The sequence below is a fragment of the Danio rerio genome, chromosome 19 (assembly GCF_049306965.1).
Source record: "Danio rerio strain Tuebingen ecotype United States chromosome 19, GRCz12tu, whole genome shotgun sequence".
Lineage (NCBI taxonomy): Eukaryota > Metazoa > Chordata > Actinopteri > Cypriniformes > Danionidae > Danio > Danio rerio.
The window spans coordinates 46618345-46640000 of NC_133194.1; the positions used below are offsets into that span (position 1 = coordinate 46618345).

Consider the following 21656-nt stretch of genomic DNA (forward strand, 5'->3'; position numbering starts at 1 on the left):
ATCTCTTATTACATCTGCAATATTAGTAAATCTACTGTATGACACTCAGCCAGATGATGGGCGAAACAAAGTGGTGACGTCAGCCTGACGAGGCGGGGAGATTTTCAGTCAATTGTGTGTGATTTGCGGGTCGATCAGGAAGCGGGGGGTTGCAGCCGGCCGCTCGGTCCTCCTCCCGCATATAAATTCTCCAACCAAAGCGTTTTTCTTCCTCTTTCTGTTACCTGGCAAAGGGGAGCAGCAGCTGAGGAGTGATCTCTCAATCTTGGTGAGTACTATAGGCTAGGCCTTGGCTTTTTAATTCTTGTATCGATAACTTTAATGCGTATATTGAGGCTTTTCTTCACGGTGGCGGATGTTTTTATGACATTTTCACGCGGCGGTTTGTTATCCGGCGAGCTTTTGTCAGTTATTTTATGTTCGGTTTTCTATGTGGCTTGAATGTCTTTCTTAAATGTTTTATTTTAATAAGTAGTGTTTTAAAGTTGACTTTGTTGTCTCTTTATATTTCTGCTGTTTCCGTTATTTTGTGTGTGAAATGAGCACCGGGAAAAGAACAAAGGCACAAGCGGTTTGAAGTCACGGGTCCGTTAAAAGCCTATCACACATTCCCGCATCCAGCAACTGTTACAAGTGGCCGGAGAGCCAGATGTCTGCCTCAGTTTGGATTCCGTTCAGACATTTCTGTTTTTTTTTAATCATCCTGTAACATAACACCGTCTTACTCTAAAGAAACACGTGTCGCAGCTGCCTTATGGTGAACTAGGCCGGTTCAAACTCTGGGCCATCTTGTCACTTGTGTTACGAAATCACCGCTCAAAAGTTTTAATAATGAGAAATATGTATTTTTGTGGTCCATCATTAACTTTCACATTTTATCTTGGTCCGCAGAAACTTATCAATCATGGGAAAGGAAAAGACCCACATTAACATCGTGGTTATTGGCCACGTCGACTCCGGAAAGTCCACCACCACCGGCCATCTGATCTACAAATGCGGTGGAATCGACAAGAGAACCATCGAGAAGTTCGAGAAGGAAGCCGCTGAGGTAAGCGTTCAACCGGTTGGATTTATTCTTAATCAATTTATGCGCTTCAAATGCGGCACAGTTCTGTAACGAGAGCCAAAATGGCGGCGCAGCACGCGTTTCTCGGCTCAAGCCGGCTGGGTGTGGAGTGGGCGGGGTTTACGCGGCACTCTCGATGACGTAGCAATTTCTGTAATGGCGCCTAGTAGGCCGCAACATGTGCACTTTAATCAATTCAGTATTTCAAGCACTGTAGCTTAAACTTTGCAAAACACTTTAAAGATTTAATAATGATTTGACATTTATTTAAAATGTAATTTTTTTTTTGTTAATCAGATGGGCAAGGGCTCCTTCAAGTACGCCTGGGTGTTGGACAAACTGAAGGCCGAGCGTGAGCGTGGTATCACCATTGACATTGCTCTCTGGAAATTCGAGACCAGCAAATACTACGTCACCATCATTGATGCCCCTGGACACAGAGACTTCATCAAGAACATGATCACTGGTACTTCTCAGGTATGTCTACAACTGTGATTTAAGAAACAAAGTTGGTCTAACTTGACTATAGTTGATTTTAAACCATCACTGTTCTCCTCCTCTAGGCTGACTGTGCTGTGCTGATTGTTGCTGGTGGTGTTGGTGAGTTTGAGGCTGGTATCTCCAAGAACGGACAGACCCGTGAGCACGCCCTCCTGGCTTTCACCCTGGGAGTGAAACAGCTGATCGTTGGAGTCAACAAGATGGACTCCACTGAGCCCCCTTACAGCCAGGCTCGTTTTGAGGAAATCACCAAGGAAGTCAGCGCATACATCAAGAAGATCGGCTACAACCCTGCCAGTGTTGCCTTCGTCCCAATTTCAGGATGGCACGGTGACAACATGCTGGAGGCCAGCTCAAACGTACGTTTTCTATGCAATAGGCTTTCTAATAATAGTGTTTAATATGCGTGTTTCCACTCGCTGACCATGCTTGTTTTGCTTCAATAGATGGGCTGGTTCAAGGGATGGAAGATTGAGCGCAAGGAGGGTAATGCTAGCGGTACTACTCTTCTTGATGCCCTTGATGCCATTCTGCCCCCTAGCCGTCCCACCGACAAGCCCCTCCGTCTGCCACTTCAGGATGTGTACAAAATTGGAGGTTTGTATTCTAATTGGGTTACGTTGTACTTGGTTACCTGAAATTGACTCTGAAGTGGTTCTCTTTGAGTTGCTTAATACTTTAAAGCCATTTCAAAGAGCTGAGAACCCATACCCATTGACTAACATAGCATAGAAAGCCAATATTATTGTATTCAATATTGTAAACTACTATTGGTCACCCTGTTTATAATCCATAACAAAGGTATTAAATCAAGAGAAGGTTTAGTAAATGACCCTTTTATAGGGGTTAAATGTCCCTTTTTAATCTGAATGCTTAAATTTTAACCTAATAATTGTCCAGGTATTGGAACTGTACCTGTGGGTCGTGTGGAGACTGGTGTCCTCAAGCCTGGTATGGTTGTGACCTTCGCCCCTGCCAATGTAACCACTGAGGTCAAGTCTGTTGAGATGCACCACGAGTCTCTGACTGAGGCCACTCCTGGTGACAACGTTGGCTTCAACGTTAAGAACGTGTCTGTCAAGGACATCCGTCGTGGTAATGTGGCTGGAGACAGCAAGAACGACCCACCCATGGAGGCTGCCAACTTCAACGCTCAGGTTAGGCCTTCATCCATTTCCCCAATTATGCTTCATGGTGGTTGAATTCCCTTTTGCTAACTCAAGTTGTGTTCTAGGTCATCATCCTGAACCACCCTGGTCAGATCTCTCAGGGTTACGCCCCAGTGCTGGATTGCCACACTGCTCACATCGCCTGCAAGTTTGCTGAGCTCAAGGAGAAGATCGACCGTCGTTCTGGCAAGAAGCTTGAAGACAACCCCAAGGCTCTCAAATCCGGAGATGCTGCCATTGTCGAGATGGTCCCTGGCAAGCCCATGTGTGTGGAGAGCTTCTCTACCTACCCTCCTCTTGGTAAGCTTCCATTACAAGCTAACAAATGTCAAAAATAGCCTTGCATTCGTGCTGAAGTACTAATCATCCTCCCTCTGCAGGTCGCTTTGCTGTGCGTGACATGAGGCAGACCGTTGCTGTCGGCGTCATCAAGAGCGTTGAGAAGAAAATCGGTGGTGCTGGCAAGGTCACAAAGTCTGCACAGAAGGCTGCCAAGACCAAGTGAATTTCCCTCAATCACACCGTTCCAAAGGTTGCGGCGTGTTCTTCCCAACCTCTTGGAATTTCTCTAAACCTGGGCACTCTACTTAAGGACTGGATAATGCTGATTAAAACCCATCGGAAAAATTTTCGCAGGAAAGGAAAACAACTTGGATTTAAGTGTGGCTCCATTTATTGACTGATAGTGCCTCTTTCAGTTATTAAATTTGTGTTTTGATGGTTTAGAACTGCACCTGTTGCCACAGTACAATTTGGAAACGCTGATGAATAAACTAATAAAGGTATTAAAAATTGAAGATATGCTTTCTTGTTTTTAATGGGTGGGATTTGGGATGGGAATCGTAATGTGATTTGTCAGTCCTTGCAGCTGTTGTAACACGTATTGCTGCTGGGTTGCTCCTATACACAGCCTGCTGTACTAATGTGTCTATCCAATCGCAAATAGTGAGTGCGATGTAAAGCTACCAATGATACCCCCTCATCTTGCAGTATCTATGTGGTCCAAGTGTTTTTCATATCCCACCCCTGTCTGAACTGGTATAAATTTAGACGGTCGGCGTGACTCGTTCCTTTTTCTCCAGTCTGCTCGGGGCTGTCTGTAGTGCTTTTTAGCCAGGTAAGAATATTACTGCCTTATTTCATTCAGTTGTGCAATTTTTAGTGAGCCTTCCAAATCTGGACTATAATACTTGTTAGTTTTGGCTGGAGAGAAAAAAAAAATATGCACAAGACCAGAATTCACTCCATTGGTCTGCTATTTAATATAACATGTTGTTTTTCCCCTAGTGCCCCCTTTTCAGTGACATACACATGTACAGGGCAAAGTTGTTGCCATATCTAAAAAGAATATGGCTGGTGCTGTCATTCCAGTTCTTCAACATGGAGGACGCAGTGAATAGAGGGAGGGGTGGGTGTTGCCAGATCTCTCACGAAAATTAAGTCCTCGTGAAGCTAAAAGCGAGCCGTTTACGCAAATGCGGCATTGTTACTTCATACATGACATGTAAATGGGTTTTATGTATAGGTAATTGATCTTGATGGTAGAATATCTGCCAGCTGTAGTGGTATTTTTATGGATAATCGGATACAAACCTTTATTTATCCATGTAGTTTTTTTAATGCGGATATGGCAACACCAATGCGCGTTCACATGATTTTAACAGCTTACGTCACAATCTTTTTTCCCCCGTTTCCTTAGCAACAATGCATTACATTTTTTAAAATATCCGTACGTGTTTATGCGGGTGAAGCTAAAGCAGATATGTTTTCCCTCAGTAAATCTACAGAATGGGTAAGGAAAAGATTCATATCAACATCGTGGTCATTGGCCACGTCGATTCTGGCAAGTCCACCACCACCGGACACTTGATCTACAAATGTGGAGGCATCGATAAGAGAACCATCGAGAAGTTCGAAAAAGAAGCCGCTGAGGTACGTCACTACAGCTGATGATGACTAATGGATATTTATGACGAGTGTATTCTAGGCGGGTCTTCTTTCTGCATGTGCTGTGAGCGACATCTAGAGTTCAGTTTGAGTAGATACATAAGCCATAACCCGTTTTTACAGTCTATGGTCATAACCTTGGAATTGTAAGGTTCTGTCAGACACTTTTCATGAGCTAAATTCGGCTTCACACATTCTTATGCTGGATTTGGATGTTTAGTTTTGTTTCTTTAGACAAAGTTGTGTACATATTGGGATTTAAAAAGTTGATAGCCAAATATTTTTAGCTTCATGAAAGGTAAAAAACAACAACAATAATCTATCAAAAGCACTACAGTTTTGTAAAGTTATAATATAGTGAACTGATATTAATTAAATAGTCTTATTAAAGGGTCAGTTTATACAAAATATTAATGCTCACCCACTACTTGTTTCAAATCAAATCAGTTTCTTTTCTTTTTTTTTGTTTATTGCAAAAAAATGTACTTTGAATATCTATCTATCTATCTATCTATCTATCTATCTATCTATCTATCTATCTATCTATCTATCTATCTATCTATCTATCTATCTATCTATCTATCTATCTATCTATCTATCTATCTATCTATCTCCACTACCTGACAAAAGTCATGTCGTTGATCCCAGTTGTAAGAGCAACGAATAATAACTTGACTTCTAGTTGATCATTTGTAAAAGTGGCAGACAGTATTTTTCCAATGAACCATCTGTTGAGCTGCACCCCAATCATCACAAATACTGCAGAAGACCTACTGGAACCTGTAATTCTTATAGAAATCAGTCAAGTTTGGTGAAGGAAAAAAATCATGGTTTGGGGTTATCAGTATGGGGGTGTGCGAGATATCTGCAGAGTGGATGGCAACATCAACAGCCTGAGGTATCAAGACAATTGTGCTGCCCATTACATTACAAACCACAGGAGAGGGCAGATTCTCCAGCAGGATAGCGCTCCTTCTCATACTTCAGCCTCCACATCAAAGCTACTAAGAGCAAAGAAGGTCAAGGTAACCCAGCATTGGCCAGCCCAGTCACCAGAGATGAACATTATTGAGCGTGTCTGGGATAAGATTAAGGAGGCATTGAAGATGAATCCAAAGAATCTTGATGAACTCTGGGAGTCCTGCAGGAACGCTTTCTTTGCCATTCCAGATGACTTTATTAATCAGTGATTTGAGTCATTGCAGAGATGTATGGATGCAGTCCTCCAAGCTCATGATGGAGTCAGACACAATATTCATTCTGTTTCTACCGCACCATGACTTTATACTGGACATTATTTCTGTTCAGTGATGAGACTTTTGTCTAAGCAAAGTCAGACCTTACTGTCCTAATTAAATAATTAAAAGTCAAGGCATGATCATTTTATTTTGGTGAAATAAGCATCATCTAGAGGCTTTTGCTTTTCATATAAGCCACTCCTGATGCCAAATGATCAACTAGAAGTCCAGTTATTATTTGCTGTTCCTTTAACTTAGATAGGTGACACCACTTTTGTCAGGTAGTGTTTCTATCTATCTATCTATCTATCGCTTTGTCTGTCTGTCTGTCTGTCTGTCTGTATTATTAATCTAGCATTCAATCCATTGTTCTGTTGTTCTATCACTCTGTCATACTGTCTGTTGTTCATTCTATCTACTTTTTGATTGTTTGTTCTATTTTTCTATCATTCTATGCTGTCATTCTATCTATCGTTCGTTTGTTCCGTCTTTTATTCTATCTATCATTCTTTTTTTCTATCTATTATTCTATCTTTCTATCGTTCTATCTATCTTTCTATCCTGTCATTCTATCTGTGGTTATTTTGTTCTATTATTCTATCCTTTTATCGTTCTACCTATTGTTCTATCCTGTCATTCTATCTGTTGTTCTATCTATTATTCCATCTATCTTTCTGTCATTCTATCTATCGTTCCATCTTTCTCGCCTGTCGTTCTATCTATTGTTCTTTTGTTCTGTTATTCCCTCTTATCTTTTTATCATTCTATCTATCTTTATATCATTCTATCTATCTATATATATACTGTCATTCTATTTACCATTCTTTTGTTCTATCTATTATTCTGTCTATCTTTTCATCATTCTATTTTTCTTGTTTTATCTATCTATCTATCTATCTATCTATCTATCTATCTATCTATCTATCTATCTATCTATCTATCTATCTATCTATCTATCTATCTATCTACCTACCTACCTACCTACCTACCTACCTACCTACCTACCTACCTACCTACCTATCTACCTATCTATCTATCTATCTATCTATCTATCTATCTATCTATCTATCTATCTATCTATCTATCTATCTATCATTCTTTTGTTCTGTAGAATATTCTGTTGTTCTATCTTTCAATCATTCTATCTATTGTTCTATCATTTCATCTTTTGTTCTATCAGTTGTTCTATCTTACTATCAATCTATCTATTTTGTCCATTGTTTTATCATTGTTATCTCACTTCAGTCTCGCAAACATGTCTAAAATGCGTCTGAATCATGATGCTTCTGTCGAACAGATGGGCAAGGGCTCCTTCAAGTACGCCTGGGTGTTGGACAAACTGAAGGCCGAGCGTGAGCGTGGTATCACCATTGACATTTCCCTTTGGAAATTCGAGACCAGCAAATACTACGTCACCATCATTGATGCCCCCGGACACAGAGACTTCATCAAGAACATGATCACTGGTACTTCTCAGGTATGTCTACAACTGTGATTCTAGAAATTTCAATTTTCAAGGATTTTTAAAATTAACTTGATTCCTCCTCTCAGGCTGACTGTGCTGTGTTGATCGTGGCTGCCGGTGTCGGTGAGTTTGAGGCTGGTATCTCCAAGAACGGACAGACCCGTGAGCACGCCCTGCTGGCCTACACATTGGGAGTGAAACAGCTGATCGTTGGAGTCAACAAGATGGACTCCACTGAGCCCCCTTACAGCCAGGCTCGTTTTGAGGAAATCACCAAGGAAGTCAGCGCATACATCAAGAAGATCGGCTACAACCCTGCCACCGTTGCATTTGTGCCGATTTCAGGATGGCACGGTGACAACATGCTGGAGCCCAGCTCAAATGTAAACATCTGAAAGATATTATAAATATAAATGCCTTTAAGTGTTTGCGATCATTCATACTTAAAGGTCCCATGTAGTGCTTTGAAATGTGCATTTTTTATTGAGTGTTTGGCGTAATCGCAACTGAAACATAAAGATAAGGTAGGGCGCCGTGGAGCTCCTCCCTTTTAAAAAAACAGCCAATAGTGATCACAGCTCTGCCAGTGTGAGTGCTTGAGCTCAGCGCATTAACTGAAAAGCAAATGTGAAGTGTCTTGGAGGGGGCGGGGCTTGTCAAACACTAGGGAGCATTTGATTGGATAGAAGATTTGATGAGAAACTGAAATATGAGGTGACCTGAATAAAACCGTTGATCCATTTAGAAGGAATTGACAAACTACAACCTTTTACATGTTTATATTAGTTTTATATCCTTTAAACGTGAATCTTCTCACCGTTTTGGAGCACACTAGCTTATAGATATCCTAAAAACGAACAATACTGATCATAGCATCAAAATTGTTCTAATTTTTTTACTTGCGTGGTTCCAAACCTTTTTGAGTTCATTTCACAATAGACACAAAAGAAGGCATTTTGAGGAAAACTGAAAACCTGTAACCATTGGCTGTGTCTGAAATCACATACAACCCTACTATATAGTGCATGGAAAAAAGAGTAGTACGCAAGCTAAGTAGTATGTGTTAAAGTCATAGGCTGCGTCCAAAACCGCCTACTCCTCAGTAGGTACTGCATTTGAATTTAAACGTACTACTCGGCCGTTAATAAAGTACGCTCTATACAGTATGATTGTGAGAAGTATGAATGGAATTCAGACGTACTATATCCGCCATTTTGTCATGGTCACGTGACCTACCTGCGTCAGTTGTGTCGCTTTACTCCCATTTCTGAATTCACTTGCGGGGCATCATGGGATAGCGCAGCATGCATGGGATGCGCACTCCAGAATCTCGCTGGAAGTAGTAAGTCATCCGGGTACTTCTCGCATACTGGTTTTCGAATTCTATGAAATCGGACATACTACTCAGCTCGCATACTGATTCTAGCGTACTATATAGTATGGAAGTATGCGGTTTCAGACGCAGCAATAGTATTCGAAAAATAGTAGGCGAGAAGTATCCGGATGACCTACTACTTCCGGCAAGATTCTGTATAGTGCACCTGATGGATGCTATGCTATCCCATGATGCAACACAAGAGAATTTATGAATAGTAGTGAAGCAACTAGGTCATGTGATAATGACAGATGGCGGATGTCATATTATTCATAATATGTAGAACAGGGGTGTCCAACCTCTGTCCTGGAGGGCCACTGAGTTTAGCTCCAACTTGCCTCTAACGTTACACACCTGCCAGGAAGTTTCTAATATAAGAACTTGATTAGATGATGCAGGTGTGTTTGATTAGGATTGGAGTTAAACTCTCCAGGACTAAAGTTGTTTCTAGAAGAGATACAGCTGTGGCTTGCAGTTAATGGGAATTTTATATATATATATATATATATATATATATATATATATATATATATATATATATATATATATATATATATATATATATATTATTAATTAAATTGTATTGTATTAATGTACACCCTAACCCTCACTGTAATGTAAAAACAGCAATTACTATAGAATTATTTACATTATTTATTAAATTACCCATTAAATTGTATTTAAATAATGTCTACCCCTAATCCAACCCTCACAGTAATGTAAAAACAGTAATTATAATGTGAATTATTTATATTGTTAATAAATTGCTAATAAATTGTATTTTATTAACGTCTACCCCTACCCTAATCCTCACAGAAATATAAACGCAGTAATTATAATGAGAATTATTCATATTATTTATTTAATTACCCATTGAATTGTATTTTTAACGTCTACCCCTAATACAACCCTCACAGTAATGTAAAAACAGTAATTATAATAAGAATTATTCATATTATTTATTAAATTACCCATTAAATTGTATTTTTTAACGTCTACCCCTAATCTAACCCTCACAGTAATGTAAATGCAGTAATTATAATAAGAATTATTCACATTATTTATTAAATTACCCATTAAATTGTATTTTTTTAACGTCTACCCCTACCCTAATCCTCACAGTAATGTAAATGCAGTAATTATAATAAGAATTATTCACATTATTTATTAAATTACCCATTAAATTGTATTTTTTTAACGTCTACCCCTACCCTAATCCTCACAGTAATGTAAATGCAGTAATTATAATGAGAATTATTCATATTATTAAATAAATTACCCATTAAATCGTATTTTATTAACATCTACCCATCTACCCCTCACATTAATGTGAAAAATATTAATTATTGTTGTACAGTGTCACAGTAATTATGCTGTATTGATGTGAGTATCTGTAGCTGTATCCTTTCTAAACGTTACCCTTTTCTGACAATCATGTAGTAAATTAAAAATCAGGTGTGGTACCTACACGATTTCAGACGCTGCCATTGACTTCCATAGGAGGAAAAATGAATACTATGGAAGTCAATGGTTACAGGTTTACAACATTCTTCAAATTATCTTCTCTTGTGCTCAATAGAAGAAAGAATCTCATAAAGGTATGAAACAAGAGAAAGGTGAGTAAATGATGACAGATTTTTCATTTTTAGGTGAACTATTATTTTTAATACTGCATGCTTTTTTGTATGGATTTCAGATGGGCTGGTTTAAGGGCTGGAAGATTGAGAGGAAGGAGGGTGGTGCCAATGGTGTTACGCTTCTGGAGGCCCTGGACTCCATCCTACCACCCAGCCGGCCCACCGACAAGCCCCTCCGTCTGCCACTGCAGGATGTGTACAAGATTGGAGGTAAATTGGTTATTATATTTCTTTATTCGTCCCCATCTAATAATACTTTATGGAAGCCAAAGTTAATGTAAAACTGTAATCAAAGGGTTATCAGTAGGGGTGTGAACCTACACCGGTCTCATGGTTTGGTTTAGTTAAAATTATCATTCCATCGATTCGGTTCAATTCGATATCTCAGTGCATCACGGTGCATTGACGATTAGGGATGCACCGGTATGGATTTTTTGGTCGATAACTGATAATTCTTCAGACTTGGAGGCCGACAGCCGATATATATAGGCCGATAATTATAAATATTTCAAAATGTTATATTTTTATACAGCAAACTTCATTAAAAGCTGAAACTCGGCTCTTTTGAACTGAATATCCTATACTCAAAGCAAAAAAGCTATGATTTCAAAATTATATATTCAATTATATATAACCTATATTCACGATTTCACACGAATCAGCATGCTAAAAATACATTATTTGATTTTCTTCATAGCAAATTAACATGCAAATTGACTGTTGCATAAAATTAAAAAGGTTAAATAACAAAATGGGATTTAATTAACATGCAAGTTAAATATATTTTAAATAAGATGAAAATAAAAGAGCTGAGGACTGAAACCAGCTCAAATGTTCTTGAATAAAACGGGTTACAGTAATGTACATGTGTACAAATATGTCATGTCCGAAAAAGCCTTTTTTAGAGGTGTTTTGACAGTTCAGAGCCACCGTACAAGTGATAAGCTAGATACAGAATGTATTATTTTTAAAAATGCGACATAAATTCATCCTTTTTTGTCGTTTTAGATTCTTTCAAGCAACGCGTTGATAATAACAAATAATTATATTATATTAAAAACCTTCCGTAAAGTTTTTGTTTAGCGCGTCACGTGTGCAGGTCAGTTTGGTGTGTGTGTATGTGTGTGTGTGTGTGTGAAGCGAGGAGGGAGAGACAGAAAAGAGGAGCGCTTTTTTCGGGTCCTCGTTTATTCACTTGCTGCAACTAAAAGAATTAACTCCGAAACTAATATTATTCAGCCCTGGAGTACTAAGTAAATCTCTCTGCTATCTCTAACACAACAAATAGACAGAGCAGGAAAGGCTTTCATATGTAATATTTTTTCCTGAGGCGATTTGAAGCAAAATACATACAATGGCACTCAATCAAACATATCTACAATGATAAGGAACATGGTTACTTACTGAGTTATTAACGCACAGCAATACCACGTGAGGAAAGGACAGACTTTGAGGGAATAATCAGTGTGTGGAAAGATCTAAACATGTTCCGCCCACGCGTGCGCGGCAACAATTTCGTAATTTATCGGCTTAAAGATATCGGCTTAATTTAGACATCAGATCGATAACGATAATCTTAAAAAAAGCATTTATCGGCCGATAACGATATGGCCTCCGATATATCGTGCATCCCTATTGACGATGCTTTCCATACACCGATTTTTTCTTCACATTTTTTTTTAATCTACAAATATATTTATATTTTATTTGTAATACAATTTTGTTCTTAAATACAGCAGTAAGATATATAAACTGCACCTTTAATTTGACCCGCTCAAAGAAAACATGCTTTCTGAATGTATCAAACAAAACTCCAACACATGCACAGAAGACAGCATGAGCATTTATAGCAAGTAAACTCATGTACATATCATCCCGCTTGCTTTTTGAGCACTGTCAAGCGAGGTCTTACACCCCTATGATTGTCATGTCATTGTCTTCACCCGCTCAACAGAAAGGGCTATGATTGGCTTCACAAATAAAAGTGCTGTTCACCAATAAATGACGCAGGAAGAACAGCCACGGTAACAGTCTATATGTGCATAATACACGGTTATCAATAATAGACAGTGAAGAAAACTTGCACGTCATGTCTATGTCATGTCAGCAACTGTTTTGACACCAAAGTTCTCTCTCCATAGATGCAACTTATGCAAAAGGACTAAGTGTTTACATACATTGTCATGATAGCATAATCACTTGATAACATGTTACTCATTCTAACTTCTGACACATATAGCTTCATACAAGTATTTAACATATATAATCAGTGCTTTACATATTCAGTTATTCTACACAATCTTCTTCAGCATAGCCTTCCCCTAGTGTTGCTCCTGTGCAGGCATACTCATCTTACACAGTAATACCACTCACTGTATTTTATCGATCAATACGTTCCTACTCTCACCAATGGTCATGAGCTTTGGGTCCTGAACGAAAGGACAAGATCTCCAATACAAGCGGCCGAAATGAGTTTCCTCCGCAGGGTGGGAAATATAGATAGGGTGAGGAGCTCTGTCACCTGACTGGAGCTCGAAGTAGAGCCGCTGTTCCTCCACATCCAGAGAAGCCAGCTGAGGTGACTAGGGCATCTTTTTCGGATGCCTACCGTGGGAGGCATATCCCACTGGGAGGAGGCCTCGGGAAAGACCCAGGACACACTGGCAGAACTATGTCTCCCGTCTTCCCTGGAAATGCTTCCGGATCCCCATGGAGGAGCTAAAGGAAGTGTCAGAAATATGGGATTCCCTCTTGACACTGCTGCCCCCATGACCCAGTCGTACCTCGGATAAGCAGAAGAAATTGAATGAATGAATGAGGCCTGATAACAGGATTATAGGGTATATGATACAACATGGACTTTCAAACATTCTCTGTTTTCCAGGTATTGGAACTGTGCCTGTGGGACGTGTTGAGACTGGAACTCTGAAGGCTGGGATGATCGTGACCTTTGCCCCTGCTAATGTAACCACTGAGGTTAAGTCTGTCGAGATGCACCACGAGTCTCTTACCGAGGCTCTTCCCGGTGACAACGTTGGCTTCAATGTCAAGAACGTGTCTGTCAAGGACATCCGTCGTGGTAATGTGGCTGGAGACAGCAAGAACGACCCACCCATGGAGGCTGCCAACTTCACATCTCAGGTTTGATGACAGAATATTATCTGCATGAGCTACATAACGTCTTACATTTATTTATTTAGCAGATGCCTTTATCCAAAGTGACTTTCAATTGAGGTTAAGTTCTTCAAATCATTGGAAAGTAACAGTATATAAGTGGTATGACAACTCTAAGTTACTAAGTCTACAAGTCTACGTTTTATTTATTTATTTTGATTCATTAGTATGATAAAGGGCCTCCCCTTGCAACCAATACAGCATCAATTCGTCTTGGGAATGACAGATTCAAGTCCTGCACATTGGCCAGAGGGATTGTAAGCCATTCTTCTTCCAGAGTAGTGAAATATCAGGTCAATACATGATACTGGTGGAGGAAAATGTTTCCAGACACACTTCTCCAAAATACCCCAAAGTGACTCAACAATATTTAGAACTGGGTACTGTGCAGGCCATGGGAGATGTTCAACTTTACTTTCAAGTACATCAATCCACTTTGTCACCAGTCTTGCTGTATGTAATGGTGGATTAGCATCCTAATATGCGGCACCAACTTCAGGATACAGTGTGTGACTCAATGGGTGCACATGGTCCTCCAGAATGTTTTGTTAGCCCTTGGCTGTAATGTGTCCTTCTAGCACAATTATTAGGCCTAGGGAATGCTATGATATTGCAGCCATGCTCTACCCAACAGTCTGGATGGTGCGCTTCTTTGGGTCTTCCACATATATATATATATATATATATATATATATATATATATATATAAATATAAATATATATATATATATATATATATATATATATATATATATATATATATATATATATATATATATATATATATATATATATAAATAAATATATATATATATATATATATATATATATATATATATATATATATATATATATATGTATATATATATATATATATATATATATATATATGTATATATATATATATATATATGTATATATATATATATATATATATATGTATATATATATATATATATATATATATATATATATATATATATATATATATATATATATATATATATGTATATATATATATATATATATATATATATATATATATATGTATATATATATATATATATATATATATATATATATATATATATATGTATATATATATATATATATATATATATATATATATATATATGTATATATATATATATGTATATGTATATGTATGTATATATATATATATATATATATATATATATATATATATATATATATATATATATATATATTTGTATAGGCTTTTTATTATTATTAATTATTAATATTAATTTATTTTCATTTTATTATATAATGTGACTGTATATCAAGTGTTTTATCATCGTCTTCTCCCAGGTCATCATCCTGAACCACCCTGGTCAGATCTCTCAGGGTTACGCCCCAGTGCTGGATTGCCACACTGCTCACATCGCCTGCAAGTTTGCTGAGCTCAAGGAGAAGATCGACCGTCGTTCTGGCAAGAAGCTTGAAGACAACCCCAAGGCTCTCAAATCTGGAGACGCTGCCATTATTCTTATGATTCCTGGCAAGCCCATGTGTGTGGAGAGCTTCTCTCAATACCCACCACTGGGTAAGAACAGTCATTTAGGTTGATATTAGAGATCTCAGTCTCCATAAATTACCATATTCTATCGTTGTTTAAATGACTAATCAACTAATTAAGTAATTGTAATACTAATAATGTAAGGTGTCTACTTCTGGTTGGCAGAACTATTATTATTATTATTTTTTTTTACTATTAATAACAGCCTAGATGGATTGTGAAATACAGAAATTTATGAGTGCAGTGATTCCTAAGATAAAAAAGTAGCTTTTTAGCTAAATATTTTGAAAGAATTTAATAAAAAGTAGTCTCATTTATCTTTACAGCAAAACATTTAAAAAGATTTGATGCAAATAATGCTGTAAAGTATGAGAAAACCATCAAATCAGATAGGATACACAGCAGGCCGGAAGTGTGCTATGCACAACAATATAGCCACATTTTAATGACACTGTATAACAATAATTAATATTTTACAGTACTGTGATGGTTGGGTTTAGGATTAGGGTAGGGGTAGACGTTAAAAAATACAATTTATTGGGTAATTTAATAGATAACAATAATTACGTTATACGTGTTTTTACGTTAATGTGACGGGTTTAGGGTTGTGGTGGGGGTAGACGTTAATAAAATACAATTAATGGGAAATGTGACAAATAATAATTATTATTTTTGTTAACTTCCAATTGCAACCATATCTGATCTAGCAATAACCATTTTGGGCTGCATATGCAATATGTACAGTTGAAGTCAGAATTATTATCCCCCCTTTGATTTTTTTCTAATATTTCCCAAATGATGTTTAACAGAGCAAGGAAATTTTCACAGTATGTCTGATAATATTTTTTCTTCTGGAGAAAGTCTTATTTGTTTAATTTCGGCAAGAATAAAACCAGTTTTTAATGTTTTAAAAGCCATTTAACGGTCAAAATTATTAGCCCCTTTAAGCTATATTTTTTTTGGATAGTCTACAGAACAAACTATCGTTATACAATAACTTGTCTAATTACCCTAACCTGCCTCATTAACCTAATTAACCTAGTTAAGCCTTTAAATGTCACTTTAAGCTGTATAGAAGTGTCTTGAAAAATATCTAGTTAAATATTATCTACTGTCATCATGGCAAAGATAAAAGAAATAAGTTAATAAATTACTATTATGTTTAGAAATGTGTTAAAAATTCTCTCCGTTAATCAGAATATAGGGAAAGAGTAAACAGGGGGGCTAATAATTCTGGGTGGCTAATAATTCTGACTTCAACTATATGTCTCAAAACTCACTTAATGCGTTCACATAGATAATGTGTATCAATTTAAAGGATTACTGACATGTATGGGTGAATAGTTAAATATTCAATTATAAATGTTCTGATTAAAGTACTTTGTTTACTGTCATGCTTCAGGTCGTTTTGCTGTGCGTGACATGAGGCAGACCGTGGCTGTCGGCGTCATCAAGGCTGTGGACAAGAAAGCATCCAGCGGTGGAAAGGTCACCAAGTCTGCTCAGAAGGCCGCCAAAACCAAATGAATCGTCTCATCAGACACACAGCAAGCCCCATTGACATCCTACACTGCAATGTCTCAGAACCTGAGCACGCTTTTAAAGGACTGGCTTATGCTGATAAAAACCCACCGCAAAAGCTTCAGGAGGAAAGGAGGAAAACATGCATTTGTAACACGTTAGGAGACTGTTATTACAAATAAACTATGATCATCCATTTCTGATTGTGCCATCGCTCTGATTTGTGCATCAAGACACCATGAATGGGTTTTATTTTAGTGCTTACATGAATTAAAAATAATCAAACATCAAATTAAATGAGATTCAAATGTTATTTCTGTTTACATTTTAATCATATTTCACTCTAAATGTAATGTCACTCAAATAATGTCATTTAATAATGTAACTTCAATTAAATATTAGATGACAAACAAAAAAATATTGAATGAAAATTAGACAACCTAACTGAAATAAAATGTTTTAATAGTACTAGAAATAGCACATATTTGCCAGTTGGCCTGACTTAGGCTCAAACCAGCGACCTTCTTGCTGTGAGGTGATCGTGCTACCCACTGCGCCATCGTGATGCCTGATTTCAATGTCATGATATATAAATCAAGTTCTTTGGCAGTACCGGGTTGCAGCTAGAAGGGCATCTGTTGCATAAAAAAAAATGCTGAAATAGTTGGCGGTTCATTCCACTGTGGCGACCCCTGATAAATAAGGGACTGAGCCGAAGGAAAATGACTGAATGAATAAATCAAGTTCAAGACCCGTCAGATTGTTATTGAAAATTAAAGTTGAGCTGTTTTTACCTAGGTGTGCCAGGGCGAGCATGTCCCTCAATGCGCAGTGCTTCCATTGGGAATAACGAACTTGTGCGTGTATATGAGGCGATAGCTATGTAAACAGCGCTAACATCTCATGTAGAACCTCATTGATTCATTTTCTTTTCGGCTCAGTCCCTTTATTAATCTGGGGTCACCACAGTGGAATGAGCCGCCAACTTATCCAGCACATTTCACGCAGTGGATGCCTATACAATTTATCTGTACCGCATGTCTTTGGAGTTTTAGGGGAAACCGGAGGACTCGGAGGAAACACACGTGAACATGTGGAGAACATGCAAACTCTAAACAGAAACGCCAACTGACCCAGCTGAGGCTTAAACCAGCGACCTTCTTGCTGTGAGGTTACAGCACTACCTACTGTGCCACCACGACGCCTTATGTAGAAACATTTAAACATGAATTATATGGTTTGATTGTTATACGTTGGTCAAGCCAATTTGTTGCCAAAATAACCAAACAAATTTGTTATTTTTGTAACCCAATTTGTTGGGTCAACTTTAACAACCCAATGGATTGGGTTAAAACAACCCAACAGCAGGGCAGTGCCAAAATGACCCATCATACATGTTGGGCTATTATTAACCCAACTGTTTTAAATGAGTGGAGATCTACTTTCCTGCAGATTTCAGTTGCATCCCATATCAAACACACCTTCCTGTAACTATCATGTGCTGTTCCGGTCCTAATTAGTTGGTTTAGGTCAGGGGCGGACTGGCCATCTGGCAATTCTGGCAAATGCCAGAAGGGCCAGACCATTTATTAAATGTGGGCCTGTCAGCTATTTTTTATTTACTTATTTATTTTTTCATATGTACTGTTTTTTAAATGTAGGCAGCTTTTATCTCATGCGAGATGTGAATATTATGATGATGATGGTGATAATAGTAAGAATTATAGTAAATGTTAAGCATTGGCCCATTTAGCAACAACCGGCTGGTTTTGAGATGGGCCGACCCAATCTGAGGTTACGCAGACATAATAAAAATTTGGCAAGAATGTCAAACAAACAGTAAGTGCAACACAAGCTAATTGTCAGAGATGGACCATAAAAAGGGAAAGGCGTTCAAGTCAGACATTGCCATTTACATAAAATTAACTGAACTAGTCTCGAAAGGGGGCAGTGCAGTGGCGCAGTAGGTAGTGCTGTCGCCTCAGAGCAAGAAAGTTGCTGGTTTGAGCCTCATCTGGGTCAGTTGGTGTTTCTGTGTGGAGTTTGCATGTTCGTGTGGGTTTGCTTCTGGTTTCCTTCACAAGTCCAAACACATGCTATAGGTGAATTGGGTAGGCCAACTGGGAATTAGGTAACCCAGTAATGGGTTGCAGCTTTGAGGGCATCCACTGTATAAAACATATGCAGGATACGTTAGCGATTTCCAGATTAATAAATGGACTAAGGCGAAAAGAAAATGAATGACATGATTGCATATATAAATGGGTTGTTTTTGTTTCAGTCACATACATTAAATGTTTAAATATCTCTTAAATAGGAACTGCTTATATAATTTTACCATCTGTACACAAATTTAAGTAGTGAATGTGCGTGTCCTTGGATGGGGCTGTGTCGGTGTGGTAATGTGGGCTGGTGTGGCTACAATGCCAGGGCGGATTTTTAGTCCCAGTCCGCCCCTGGTTTAGGTGTGTTTGATCAAGGTTAGAGCTGAACTCTGTGAAGGCAGATCCACAGGAACAGGGTTGAGCTGCCCTGATATAATGCATAAAGACTCGTCTTTTAAATCCACTGAAAGTTAACCTTGCACACATTACTCAATCGAATAAAATCTTTATTTATGGAGATACGTGTTTTCGTCAGCAGTAAAGCCTTAGGCAAATCTGTCTTTAAAGTTTCGTTCTTACCTGACAGGAGAACAGTCACACCCTGAACCTTTTACAGTAAAGCGAAAGATCCTCTGGTGTGTCTGGGAGGACTTTAGAAAACACTCGTGTCGTGTATATCTCTGTGTTTAAAGATATTCGGTACAACAGGAAGACGGTAAGTCTGCATTCATGAATGTCATTCAAAAATATACGCTTGAGGAATTGTTTGAATAGGTGCATTGATAAAGTTAACTATAGTTAACAATAAGATTTATTTTCAGTAATGTGTTTTACTGTTGATTTAGCATCAATATCCCCCATGCCTGTACTGGAGTATGTGCATCTTACTTTTTAGAATATAACTTTTAAATGATAATTTCTTTCTTTCTTTCTTTCTTTCTTTCAATAATAAACGCTTGAGGATTATTTTAATAGTTGCATTGTAGCATACATGGTGAAACCAAACTTTACCAAAGTTAACTAGCATTAGGTTTTACTGTTGTTTTGCAAGATAATAATGTAATATTATTAATCAGAATATCCCATATGCCTTTCATGGAGTATTTCTTTATTAGATTAACTTTATTTTTTGTCGATCCTTCTTTCTTTCTCATTCAATAATATATGCTTGAGAATTATTTTAATAGCATTGAAAGTTTGGTTTCACCATGTATGCTACAAAGTTAACTATAGCTAAACAATAAGCTTTATTTTTAATTATTTAATTTCTATGATTATTTTATTGGTTGATTATATGCAATTATAGATGTCAAAAAATCCTCCCAAACAAGTTTTATTAATTTTACTGTTGATTTTGCATCATTATATCACTGAGGCCTGTACTGGAGTTTGTCTATCTTAGTTTTTAGCAGATTATATATTTTTTTCTTTATATATTATATTTCTTTATTTCTTTCTTATTCAATAATATTCAGACTTTTTTTAAATACAGTAGATGAATAAAGTTTGGTTTCATCACATATTCTACAAGGTTAACTAAACAGTAAATTTGTATTTTTAATTCTTTACTTTACTCACTTTATATATATATATATATATATATATATATATATATATATATATATATATATATATATATATATATATATATATATATATATATATATATACTTATATTTGACTAGATATTTTTCAAGGCACTTCTATACAGCTTAAAGTGACATTTAAAAGCTTAACTTAATTAGGGTAACTAGGCAGGTTAGGGTAATTAGGCAAGTTACTGTATAATGATAGTTTGTTCTGTAGACTATTGAATAATAAAGGGGCTAATAATTTTGACCTGAAAATGGTTCTTAAAAAATTAAAAACTGCTTTTATTCTAGCTGAAATTTAACAAATAAGACTTTTTCAGAAAGAAAAAATATTATCAGACATACTGTGAAAATTTCCCTGCTCTGTTAAACATAATTTGAGAAATATTACAAAAAGGAAAAAAGATTTGACGGGGGGCTAATAATTCTGACTTTAACTGTGTGTGTATGTGTGTATGTATATATATATATATATATATATATATATATATATATATATATATATATATATATATATATATATATATATATATATATATATTTATATATATATATATATATATATATATATATATATATATATATATATATATATATATATATATATATATTTCTCTCAGAAATAAAGATATGCGAGCTGTCACTTTTCAAAAGGTACACATTTTTACCTGAAGGGTCCATATTTGTACCTCTAAAGTATATATTAGTACCTAAAAATTTTAAGAGGAACACTTGTACTTTTTAAGTACTAATTTGTACTCTTGAGGTATTAATATGGACCTTTTAAGGAACAAAATTGTACCTTTCGAAAAAGGTACCACCCCAGTGACAGCTCGTGTACCTTTGTTTCTGAGAGTGTATGGACAAAAGATCCTTCAAAACAGTACGTTTTATTTAGTAATGTATTTTATTGTTGTTTTTGCAAGATATTAATGTTATATTAATATTAATTATTCGAAATATTCCAGATGCTTGTCCTGGAGTATTTAGTTTTTTTGTAAATTATGACTTTTTTTCGTTCTTTTATTATTCTCAGAATTTATAAAAGCCATAAAAAGGTTGTAAAGCTCTGATGTTTCACAATTGTCTGTAAAACAATAATGATTTCAGCTTGTGTTCCTGATTCCCCGCTTCGGTAAATCTGTAGCAGAAAGAAAAGTTTAAGATACAAAACATTTTTCATTTTCTTTCATGCTAATTTTCATTTTCAGGCTGGATTGACCATATTGAGAGGATCTGCATCTGACATTTTGCTATTCAAAGCTCCATCATGGAAAGTCGAACAAGAACAAGTAATGGAGAATCTTTACTATGTTGATCTTTCTG

The 21656-nt window shown here is 36.7% G+C and overlaps 3 protein-coding genes across 5 annotated transcripts in view; all 3 read left to right on the forward strand.

Annotated features, from left to right (window-relative positions):
- Positions 1 to 207: 207 nt before the first annotated feature.
- eef1a1l1 (eukaryotic translation elongation factor 1 alpha 1, like 1) lies at positions 208 to 3531 on the forward strand. The gene is given in 8 exon segments (NM_131263.1): positions 208 to 268; positions 892 to 1048; positions 1364 to 1543; positions 1630 to 1926; positions 2014 to 2164; positions 2468 to 2724; positions 2802 to 3036; positions 3117 to 3531. Coding segments are annotated over 7 exon segments (1389 nt in total). The 5' UTR covers positions 208 to 268; positions 892 to 904; the 3' UTR covers positions 3242 to 3531.
- Positions 3532 to 3805: 274 nt separating this feature from the next.
- Positions 3806 to 16829, forward strand: eef1a1l2 (eukaryotic translation elongation factor 1 alpha 1, like 2). Its single transcript, NM_001039985.1, is given in 8 exon segments — positions 3806 to 3853; positions 4513 to 4668; positions 7219 to 7398; positions 7473 to 7769; positions 10458 to 10608; positions 13283 to 13539; positions 14905 to 15139; positions 16515 to 16829. Coding segments are annotated over 7 exon segments (1389 nt in total). The 5' UTR covers positions 3806 to 3853; positions 4513 to 4524; the 3' UTR covers positions 16640 to 16829.
- A 2283-nt stretch (positions 16830 to 19112) lies between these two features.
- The window catches only part of LOC100536487 (cyclic GMP-AMP synthase), a 12612-nt gene continuing 10068 nt past the window's right edge, over positions 19113 to 21656 (forward strand). For all 3 annotated transcript variants that reach the window (XM_003200639.7, XM_073931930.1, XM_073931931.1), the window contains exons 1-2: positions 19113 to 19453; positions 21542 to 21622. In XM_003200639.7, coding sequence (XP_003200687.3) covers positions 21601 to 21622 — 22 coding nt within the window. In that variant the 5' untranslated portion in view covers positions 19113 to 19453; positions 21542 to 21600. The remainder of the gene's footprint in view (positions 19454 to 21541; positions 21623 to 21656) is intronic.